This window comes from Accipiter gentilis, chromosome 15 (genome assembly GCF_929443795.1).
Source record: "Accipiter gentilis chromosome 15, bAccGen1.1, whole genome shotgun sequence".
NCBI lineage: Eukaryota > Metazoa > Chordata > Aves > Accipitriformes > Accipitridae > Astur > Astur gentilis.
The window spans coordinates 25,936,073-25,948,276 of NC_064894.1; the positions used below are offsets into that span (position 1 = coordinate 25,936,073).

The 12,204-nt window shown below is 37.1% G+C and overlaps 1 protein-coding gene across 1 annotated transcript in view; it reads left to right on the forward strand.

Annotated features, from left to right (window-relative positions):
- The window catches only part of AK9 (adenylate kinase 9), a 70,794-nt gene that overhangs the window by 37,892 nt on the left and 20,698 nt on the right, over positions 1-12,204 (forward strand). Inside the window, exons 18-23 of the mRNA XM_049817681.1 lie at positions 3,092-3,298; positions 4,249-4,367; positions 5,345-5,557; positions 6,136-6,402; positions 10,112-10,230; positions 11,904-12,123. Coding sequence (XP_049673638.1) covers positions 3,092-3,298; positions 4,249-4,367; positions 5,345-5,557; positions 6,136-6,402; positions 10,112-10,230; positions 11,904-12,123 — 1,145 coding nt within the window. The remainder of the gene's footprint in view (positions 1-3,091; positions 3,299-4,248; positions 4,368-5,344; positions 5,558-6,135; positions 6,403-10,111; positions 10,231-11,903; positions 12,124-12,204) is intronic.

Sequence of the window (12,204 nt, forward strand, 5' to 3'; positions counted from 1 at the left end):
GAGGTTAAGGTTCATATGGGAAGCACTCTGTTGAGTGGATTTGTTACCATGTTCAATATTCTGTCTCAGATGATGTCAAATATTTATTTAAATCCATTATTCTGGACAGCCTGTATATTTCCAAAGTTTCATGACCTACTCGGAACGGAATGTTTTTTAAAGAGCAGGACTATAAAAGTCGGTCTGTTGAAGGCTAGATCCAGACAGCACGCATTACCATCTTCTATACTTTATTGCTTTGATTAGGACTGTGGTTCACGAGGCAGCACACGTGATTTCTACAGTGTCAATGTGCCAGGGATAACACGTGCAAAAAGCAGTTAGAGTAACCTAGTTATTAATGTATCCTTTGCTTATTTTCTTAAAATATGTGTTCCTAATGGAATCATCATTACATAATGCATTACAGCTGCCCAGATTGAAGCAGGTTTTACCTGACTACATCTCCATCTCATTTGGAATACATCACTGCATAATGCAACATAATTAATTGTACTGTTTACACAACATCTTCTAATGTACATAAAAGGGAAGGTATTTTCATGTTCCTATTTAGAATCATGGCAAGAGACAGAAATGTCATTGCAGGGGATAACTAATGGAATGACCCATATAGAATGAACGTGTAATTTAGTAAAATGCAAATGTTTATAAACATTTTCAAGAAAAAAAATGGTTTCCAATTCAGGATCAGACTGTTTGAAATCTGCAAGGTGTTTCTGCTTAATGATATGCCCTTTTGCAGTTTTGGTTTATGTTTGGACTAATAATCATTCAAACAGAGGGAAGGTTAGCCACTGAGATGTCAATCTAACAGTTGTGTTGTTCAAAGCTGTAAAGAAAAGAGGGGAAATGCATTAAGTATTCTTTGTTATAAAAGATCACAGAAATACCTGACGGAATGCTTATTCATTAGGCTATTATTTAGAAGTGGCTGAATTAAAATAAAGTTTAGCAGTTCATCTTGGGGACAGCATGTCAGGACACCGCGAGGGCCGACTGCTCCCAAAGGAACAGGGAGCTGGCAGCACCTTGCGGTAACATGGCTGTCAGGAGCTGGGCAGCTCTGGCCCTGGGCACTGGGCACCTCCCTGGGGACAGGGACGAGCTGAGGCCAAGCTGGAATGGGGGCCCAGCTTGGCAGAGCCCATGGCCAAGCACGAGGAGCTGGAGACTGGCCCTGCTGCAGCGTGGCTGGGGCAGGAGCTGACAGCCCCCGGGGCTGACGTGGGGTCCCGGGCCTGGGCAGGGACAGCCCAGCCAGGCCCGAGGGTGCCCTCAGGGCCCCGAGCCAGCGTATGAATTGCCACAGAGGGCCTGATTCATTTCAAATTTCAGTTTATCGTATATAGAGTAGAGGTAAATGGGGGTATTGAGGGAATAAAAGTTTCAGCCTCATAAGTGGAAGAACAGAATTCTCAAAAGCACCTAAGTATCTAGAAATTTACTGTATTTCTAGAGGACTACACATTAAGACCCAGACCCATAAGGAGACGTAGACACTGCAGTGCCCCAAACTACCATACTAACTTTTAAGTGCCTGGCTTCATATATGGAATTAAGGGTTGTAGAAAAAGGCACAACAAGTAGCAAACTAGCAAGGGGCCAGCCTTAGTGAGCCGTGAAGGAAGGGCAAGAGGAGGCATGTATTTGAAACCCTGCATCTTTTTAAATTTGGCCAATGACAAAAGAATGGGAGTCCCTAACTACCTCTTTGGCAATTAACTCACTGGAGGCAGGGCACTGCCTTGCTTTCTTCTAGAAGACAGTGGTGGCACTGACCTTTGATATAATAGCTTCATAGGTAGCTTAGCCATCCAAGTCAGAAAAATCTGTTAGACGTGTTCCTTGTCCTTCAGGCGCTCACATATCCCACCTGCTATTGACACTTCCAGGCGATGCGGTAGTTGGTAGCAGGTTAGACAAAAGTTAGGCAGCATCTCTACTCTGACCATTATGTTTAGTCTTGAGTCCTGCCAAATGTTACCAGTACCTAATCACTGAAATCCAGCTACATTGTACTTGGTAATAGTGGTTTTTGATCTGGCTCTATTTTGGAAAATTAAATGTGGCATTTGTGTATTTCTTCAACAATCCACAAGAGAAGACTCAAAGATATTCAGTTCTGGGAGGAAATACTAGTTTTCTTGAAGAAGAAAATTGTAACAGGGCAATCTAACTCTTCATGAACCAGAAAAATTGTTTGGATTTTTCAGGCTAGGGCAAACTTGAATGTTACGATGCTGCAATTTCAGTGAGCATTGGCCTGCTTAATGCCAGGGAGTAACCATAAAACACTTTTTTTAATGTTTTGGGGTTTTGTATTTTCAAGAAAATCGTCAAAGCTTTTAACATACAAAGCATTATGTAAGGCTTTCATTTTTAGTAATACCTGTCCTTTTTATGTTTAGGAAGTTATATAAGGAAAAATAGTAGTAATGATCCTTTTTTGTAAAAATTGGTAAAAGCTCATTGGAATAGACTGAACTTGTTGTTGCTTGTGTCAAAATCTGTTCCTGCTCTTTCAAACTCAAAACAAGACAGAAACAACAAGAGGAGGGGAAAATTATAGCAAAGTAGAAAATCACTCCATCCGCTGTTCAAGCTCTTTCTTGCAGCTTCATTTCTGGCAAGAGACAAACACAGCATACACTGTAAGTCCCATCAAACTTACAGTAGTATCACACCATTTAAGTCATCGCTCTCAACTGCTTTTCTGTCTGTTAGCTGAAGGCACTGATATCAGACTTATTAAACAGAACACAAAAGAAAAATGATAAGAAAAAGAAGAAAATCCGGGCTGAAAATTACATGAGTGCAGGGAATGGGAATAACAGTGACAATACCACATTGCTGCTGCCAGAGACTGTTCGTGATTTAGTAAGGACAAGGTGATGGTTTCATCTAGGCATCTCTGTATCTTCTTCTAGCTGAGATAGAACTTTGTCTCAGGACTTCCAGGGCCTAACAATATCTATTTGAGGAATACAATATTTGAGGAAAATAAAAATAATCCTAAAGCATAATGATGATTTTTAAATGCAAAATATTTTAGAGGAGCATTGCCTTCTGTATACTATTTGTTTTCCAGAAATCATACTACCTGAGTTTGCAGAGGATGATTTTCCAGATATACCAGAAATGGAAATAATTAAAAGGAAGATTGACCTTTTCATGCATGACTGGCAAACAGTGGAGTCAGAAATCAAGCAGTCATCTCTAGTTCAGGTTGTTGTTTTAGAGATTGCTGAGCAAACTCCAGAAAGTCTGCTTAATCAGACTGTGCTGGTTATGGAAAGTAAGTAATACTGTTTGTGTGATTTACACTTAACTTACCAAGAGGGATTTTGGAGAGCTTGTATGATGAATATATTGGGGGAGTAGGTTATACTTAGCTCTGTATTACTCACATGAAGTGGAAAAAGGACATGCTGTGTTCTGTGGGTGAGCTGAAAAGCACTCTAGCAGCCTATAAGACACAGGAAGAGTGGGGAATGTATATATTTGAAAAAAATTATATATGGCTATACAAATATGTACATAATAGCTCCCTAACAGCACATTCCCAAAGTTACTTGCTCTATCTGCTCATGTCAAGGATAGTGGTTTGAGACATGTACATATAGCAAAGGTTCACTAATGTACAATATTCATTGAAGTCAAGGAGACTTTCAGGGTGTGTAATAATCTAATCTAACCACCTGCAGAGATTGTGTTTCAAGACTGGATTTTTACAGTATTGATATTTTTTTGGCAAATTACCTTTCTTCACTGGTGTGCTCAAATCTCTAACAATTTTGAGTACTGGATAAAAATATTAATACTACATTTTTCCCATCATTACTACAAGTGTTTTATTAACCAAAACATCTATTGTGCTAGCTTTACAATCAAATAAAATTTGACTGATGATCTCCCCCAATGAACAATAGGAAAAAACCTGTTGCAAACAGTAATGGCACTATCTGCGTGTGTTTGTATAATAGTTTTGTATTACAAGTTCCCACTGAAAATACTAATTTACTTCAACCAAAAAGCAACCAGTAGAATTTCCATTTTTGGAGGAAGCAATATATTAATTCCTACATCTGGGGAGAACATTTTGTTCTGTAAGGAGGAGAAATGCAACATACAGTTGGCATGATTTGCTTTCACATATGTGCTTACTTTTATGGACAAAGAGAATATATTCTGGCCTGGCCAAATGAAAAATACTGAAACAGAAAAAAATATAATTAACCTTTCCAGAGCCTTTTAAATATCATGGTTGGGAATTATCTGCTGAAGACTTAGATGAGGAAGCAGAAGATCTGGCTGCTGAAGGGGAAGATGAAGAAGTTGAAGAAGAGGAAAATGAAAATGAAGAGGTAAGCATGCTCGCTTTGTCTGTTTATGCTTTTAACTCATTTATTTTCAGTTTGAACATAACCCCAGAGAAGTCAGATTTGGCACCCGATTTTGTGTCATCCAGTTTTAGCCTTCTTACAGAATAAATATCAGCATATGCTTCAAGAACACTTTTGCTGTATTCCTATGTTCTAGCTGACAGTAGTTTTACTCCAGCGAGAAGCATAAATACCCCATGCTGATAGAGAGAATGAATGTACCTTGTTTTACCAGATCACAAAGAGGGGTTTTATTAAAGAAACAAATGTGAACTTTGATTTGTCATCTAATGATTCTGTGAGCAATCATGTAAACATCAGAAGATGCAGAGTCCTGATGTGCAATCCTCTGTTTCGTCTCAGCTATTGATAGTTTTCAAACATCCAATTTAATGAAATTAAAAGTGTAGCTTCGCCTTTCTTTTATTTTCATCCTATATTGGAAGATTCCCATCCCCCAATTTGACAGTACAGGATATCCATATACCGTACTGGAGCAGTACTGGATGGATTTTTTAGAAATTAATTTTGTTGGATGAGTAATCTGACTGCATAATACCAGCTCTCATTGCCTTTTCTGAAGAGGCCTACTTCTGCACATTTAGAAGCAACAGAAAGTGAGTTTCAAGATCACAGCAGGAAAAGATTCTATCATAGATACTTCTAGCCTAATTTTGGTCTTCAATAGGTAACTGATATTATCGTTTCAAATTTAAAATGGTCATTCTTTTCTCAATAATTCTCTCACTAGATTGGACAGTTTGTTTCCTGACTCTGAATCTAAAAAGTGTGTATTTTCATAGACTTACATTCAGCTTACAAACTGTCTTGAGAATACTATGCTCATTCAATGCTCAGTTGATGTATTTGACATTTCTTAATCTGATCTACTTGACCTACTTAATCTAAGTGAACTACTGAACTCAAATAGTTTTTGAAAATTTTCATAATATTTTCAGGATGAAGAAAAAACTAAGGAAAATAAAAGGCACATGGGAGACACAAAACACTTTTGTCCAGTCAGTCTGAAAGAGAACTTTGTCCTTTACCCAGGACGCTATGAACATGCAGCTAAATATCAAGAAAAGCTGTATTACTTTTCAACTTCTGAGTACAGAGATAAATTTTTGAAGAACCCTGAAGAGTATGTGGCTCACAATGAACCAATACAAGTGAGAATCTTCAAAATTGTTTAAAGCAGATAATAACAGAGTAAAATCACTGTTTTCCATTCCCATTTATAATTGTTTGCTATTGCTAATTTTTTCTAGGTAACAATATATCAGGCAAGTCCTTGAAATGAATACAACACATTGCTTCCCTAGTGACTTTTTAGTGTACACATTGAATTAATGATGCAAATAAAGCAGAAAAGAGAGGAAGATTATGAAGGCTTACAATAATCCTAAAATGTGGTTAATGAATCACACATATTGGGGATTTTTTTACTACCTTTAAGTCTTTTTTTTGCAAGTGGAGGAAGGGTAAAAGAAGGGCAGATTTACCAGAACTGTCTAATGAATTTTCATTTTTACCTACCGGAATCGACTGCCATAATGTATTTGTTCAGTATTTCCAGAGAGCAGGTAGTCTGTCTGGAACAGGAATAGAAAGCCTGGAAAAATTAAAATGCCAAATTATGTGACTGGTTTTGATGCAATTTTTATAATGATATTTTAGAAGTGAAAAACAGTAGAGGGTGCACTGTATACTCCAAATTGTTACAAAATATTCCAATATTTTCCTATAGGCTCCTCCTTTACGGGTGTGTCTACTTGGGACTCACGGAGCAGGTAAAACTACTTGTGCACGACGGATAGCAGACAAATTAGGCATTTTCCATATTCAGTTTGAAGAATATCTACAGGAACTGATCTTACCCAAAACTAAAGAGAAAGTTGGGCCCCATGTTGATGAAGAACCTGAAGAAGATGACAATAAAATGCCAATTCTATCACAGAAACAGGAAGACTTCTCTCAGACCATGACTAAAACTGAGTCTGAAAAAAGCAAACAGGTAATAATCTGATCTTTTTCATGTCCATACACAAAATAACCATTTTCAGACCATAATAGGAATTTTCTATAAAATTCTAGCTTGACAAAAATCACTTATGTTAAATTATTTACTTGATGAAATTTGGAAATAATAGTTCTTGACAATGTTTTCTTATGAATGCCACCAACATTCTTCAAAACATTTCCAAGAATTATGTATAGTTTTTTTTCTAAATAGTAGAGATAGATGCTAAATGGGGCAAAGGAAGACAAACTGAGAAAAAAAAAAAGAAGGTCAGAATACCAATGGGAAGGTATGGTTTCCTTTAAGTATTTATAATACCCAGGTTCAGTCAGGTACATGTGCTCCAATTGCACAGGAGTTTAGAGATTTCACCAGCAGTGCTCTCTGCACTTTCCTGGGGCAAAAGACTAGAATGCCTCTACCAGCACTTCAGTCTGATCATCCCTTGTCAAAAAATCAGAAATATTTCAGTATTCATAACAGGGCAAGTTAATATTTTTTTAATATAGTAGGTCTTTTAATCTGGATTATACTGTTGTCTTTGCCTATTGGCAGCGGAGTTTCAAACCAGAAAAAACTCTTTAAGTAGCATAAAATATGCCTTGTAGTTAAAAAACTGTTTCAAATAGCTAGATATTCATGATACTGGTAAAATAATTCATGAATGATAGTCTTCAGAAAATTAGTTCTTTTTCTTAATCAGATTGAATACTGGTTCAAAATTGTTATAAATATACATTCTAAAACCCATCTCTTACAGCGTGTAATTTCCCTGAACAATAAACATTTACATAAATGTTTATCGGGAGACAGTGATTTCTTTTATTAGGCAGTGATATATTGGGGAAAACAGACAAGGTTTCAATGCAAATGAATTCTTCTTTAGACAGCAATGGATATAATAAAAGCCTTTATTGTGTGGAGAAGCCTCAACACAGGTACACAGCATATAAATCTTTGAAAAAATGCACAGTACAAAGAAGCTGAAAATCTACCTCCTAGACAATACAAATGAGGGTTTCTCCAACTCTCAAAGCTTCAGGAAGAAATAAGTTTCTGCATCACATTCTAAGAACTATTTTTTTTTTTTGTACTCCTGATACCTGCCATGTTCTTTCAAGTTACTAGTCATCAAAGACCTTCAAGGACTTCCTCCTACAGGATCTAAGGAAGCACGCAGGAGAGGAAGCAGGCTACAGTGGAAGCATACAGAAACAACATCCAGGCACAATATTAGGAAGACGAGCGCTCAACTGAAGTGGAAACTAGTGAGGGATCTTAAGGGTAGCAAGAAGAATTTCTACAGAACAGTAGTAAAAGGAAGACCCAGAAAATATGAGTCTGCCACTGAGTGGAGCAGGTGACCTTTTGATGAAAGACACTGAAAAGGCTGAGACGCTCAATGCCTTCTTTATTGTGGTCTTTACACGTACAGTCTAGTCTGTGGCCTTCTAGGTCTCTGTGCCTAATAGGAAAGCATGGGTAAAGAGTGGTACTATTCAGAGCAGAACAGGATCAAATTTGGGATCATTTATGTAATCTGGACATATACATGTCAATAAGTTGCATTGACAGGTGCCGAGGAAGCTGCCAAAGGTGCATTCAAGGCCACTATTATCTTGAAAAGCAGGGGAGGTCCCTGGTCACTGGAAGGTAATGTTCCTGATGAAATAATACAAGAGCAGGTAATATTGGAAGCAAATGCTTCAACACAGATGGAGTACAGATCAAAATCATGGATGTCAGAATAAAGATTCAGGTTTTCATCAGTTAAATCTGAGAGGAGGTTCTTTTGGCAAGTCAGTTTACAGCTTGGTCATCACAGCCAAAAATAAGGCAAGTGTTCCTATCACCAATGGTTATGGCTGTCTCTCACTCAGCTTTATTTTTTTTGGCATCAAGACATGTCTTACAGAAAGGCACTTCTGTTAGTATTTTTTCCTCATCTTTGTATCTGCTGACAAACAATCTTCTTCTACATTAGTATTTTTTCTCGTACTTCTTGTGAAGCGCTTTATCTGATGGCATGACCGGAGCACAACTGATGCAATTGCATTTCAGTTTAGAAACCCGTTCATTGGTCCATGCACAAAACTCTAGAGGATGAGATTATGAACTCCCTAAGCATTTCTCTGAGTATGACTACTACCAGACTGTCTGACTATTCCTTTTTTCACTGACCCACTACCTCTCCAAAATAATTTCGTTTAACTTCATTTATATCATTCACTTTGGCACAAGACACTAGAAGTGTATCTATCAAAGCTCAAGGTAAATGTCAGCTATAATATTCAAAGCAAAAACACTAAAGGCAAACAAAACATACCATACAGTCTGGGAAGTTTAGCAAAAAGATATCATCCTGGTTGTTTTAGTATGCGTCAGCCAAACCCGTCACAGCATTGACAGGTCTGGGGAGCAGCCTTGTCCTTCAAACAACCACTATACAGGGTGTTCTGTACCCAGAATATACATCTCGCATTTCTTTTCTTTTGTCAAATACAATTGCCGCTTCAACAGTTCATCTGCAGTGGTGAGGTCAGTGACACATTTTTATATGGGTTTTACTGTTTTCTCCCACTTCACACATTTATTTCAAGATGCCTTTGTGTTACACATATGGCTACCACTTTGCTTTCCTTTGCTTGCCATATTAATATAGTTTAATATATACACTGTGTCAGGCACTAGAGAAAACATTACTCACAGACACACTACATTAGACCTGTGGCTTCCAGCATATTCTCAAGTTCTTTTGGCTACATTATCAGGCATAGGAATTCTTACTCAGACAAGTCCTTGCAGCAAGCAGCTCCCTACTATCATTTTGAGGGTTCCTGAATCACCTTGGATCCTTTTGTTAAAAAGGGTTATTCTTTTATTTTCTGACAGGTTATGCTAACAAATTCTTGAGCTGCTTGGGTTAATATGACTGCTACATGAGGAAAGGACAGCAGAACTTTGTAATGAATTCACAAAAGAATCTCAGGGAACAACTTAAATCCATATGCTGAGAGGGACAGGAGAATACCTAGCTGCATATTAAGTTTTCTCTCCAAGTGACTTTGGATGCAACAACTTAAACATCAGTGTGTTATCAACATTATTCTCATCCTAAATCCAAAACACAGACTATACCAGCTACTAAGAAGAAAATTAACTTTATTCCAGCCAAAACCAGGACATGTGCCCATACCTAGTAACCTTACGTATCTTTCTTTGACATCTTTCTTTGGATTGCATCAAAGGATAAATGTTGCTTTTAAAAGGTAAAAAAACATTCTGATGTAGAGCAGATAGTCTTCCAGAATGAAACGATCTATAAATAAGTGGAAAACTTCTTGTAGGGAATTAAGAGAAACTGTGATCGTTTCAGTTTCTATTCCTCTGAACTAAGCATATGTATAATTAAATACTTACCAATTGTGCTTGGTTTTAGGTTTCATTAAAACTCATAGAGCAGCAATTGCCCCAACTCTAGGGAAGTACCCAACCCCAACCTCATGGAAAATATCCCAAATTGTATCACATAGTATAGTGAAATGTGGCAAATGAGTTTACTTTGTTTCTGCTGGTTTAAATCAAATGAAGACACTACCTTAGTCAAAAAATAATAAATGTGTCAGGTAGATATTTCTTTCTTTCTATGTTGTTGTTTTGTTTTTTGTTTTTTTTTTTTTTTGTGGATTTTCTTTATATAAAGGAAGTGGAGTTAACTGATGAGGAAGAAGCAATCAAAGCAAATCTAATGGATAATGAGGCATTACCTCCAGAAGTCCTTGATAACATTGTTCTTGACTGGTGGAGGAAAGAGCCATTTCGGTAACTGTAATTAGATTCTCTCTTTCTTTAATTAATCTTAGGAAGTATATGATCCATTGTGTCCACAATTACAAATAACTGTTGCAGAGATTATTTCAATGCTCTTGTACTTCTTATGAATCATGACCTACCTCTCAGTCTTGGTTTTGTTGCTCTATTTTGATTGGTACTTTGACAGTAACGTAATGTCTCATGCTATCTACGTAGGACTGGACAAAAGTGCTTAGTGCACTTGAATTGCATTAAATCTCCTGAATAGCTAGGTAGTTTTCGTGGGCTTACAGGATAGATATGTAAATAAACCTTTTATGTTTTCATGTAATTAATAAACATGGAGAGCTGGAATCCAGCTGTAACCATTGGCTTCCATATATTGTAAATATTGTGTGGAAAGTAAAGACAAAGTATTAGTGGTCTCCAAAATAACACAGAATCAGGTTATCTTGTGTATTCAGCACAATCTGCACTCCAGTGATGTATCCACAACAGATTTCCTTTCATATCAGAAAGTACATGCATAACACTGTGATAGATGTGGATTATTGTTGCATAAATAAATAAGATCATTGACTCCTAGAAGGCAGACTCATGATGTAATTTCAGCAGGGAAAGTCCCTTTTCCCAAGTCTTGTCTATTGCATTCAGTTCCATCCAGATCATAGCTGCTGGCAGTTTGACCATTAGGTTTCAATTCCTAACAGTATGACAAATGCCTCAAAAAGAATAAACAAGATCCTCAAATAAACTTTCGTCCTGTCAGCTCACAGATAGGGGATAACATTCTCTTAATGGTGTAAAAGTAGGGAGATAGTTTTAGGAAAAAAGACAAAAAAATATCCAGAATTACATATAATGTTGTGATATTATATTATATAAATTCAGTTTCATCAGGGACTGTATAGCAGAAGGGAACCTTCATCATGATGTATATCATGATTGACATCCTCCCCCCAACTTTTTCCCACAGCATCCAGGACCACCTGTTCTACCATCCACTCCTACTCCTTGCAGCTTCTTTGGTTTTCTGCAGTTTTACAATGTATCCTATTAATGTCTAAAGTAATGAAGAGAAATATTAGCTTCTTATTAACACAACATTCAGCTTTACAGAACTCCTTATCTAACTTGAGACTGTAAGAGCTCCAACAGGTCACAGAGCTTTCCAGACATATCTTATCTGGTTTTAGTATCTGCAGGATGGGAGATGTAAGTCATGCTGAGTGGCAAAATTCTTATCCTACACTAGAGGAGAAATTGTCAGCATTTCTGAAAAATAAATTTTCAGGCGACAAGCTTTCTGTGGCAGGTGTTACCAAAATAATGTTTGGGGCACCTTCCATTTTTTTGAGAGCAGTGGCTAAGAAGTTTTTAGCATCACAGAAGCAATACTGAGGACACATTTTATTTTGTTTTTCTAAAGTTATTTTAAAATAATTAATCTCTGCACATTAAAACCTCAGAAGAAATACATGTTAGTACACCAATTAAAATACATAGTGAGGTATCAGTTTTACATTGTCAAAAGATAATACCTGAAAGTATTTTTTAAGTTTACTCTTAACATACACATTTAATAAGGGAGGTTGGGGGGGGAGGAAGTGTCCAAATTAATTGCATTGTCACTGTGTTGCACTTTAAACTACATTGTGTAATGATAAATATTTTCCAATTAGGTCTACAGGATTTATACTGGATGGTTTCCCTCGTACTTTAGATGAAGCCCAGTATTTGTCAGAACGAGGACTCTGTCCTGAAGTTGCAGTTTATATTCAAGTAGAAGAAAGTGATGTTCTTGACCGTCTTTTTCCTCCACGTCTGAAAAAATGGAAAGAAAGACAGTATAAAAAAATGGAAAATAAAAAGAAACTGAAAGACCTGAAAGCAAAAATAAGGGTAAGTTTTCAGTCCTGTCTACTTCTTTGTAATTTCAGCAGCACAGGTATGAACACAGACTCGAAAACTCCCAAAGCAGTG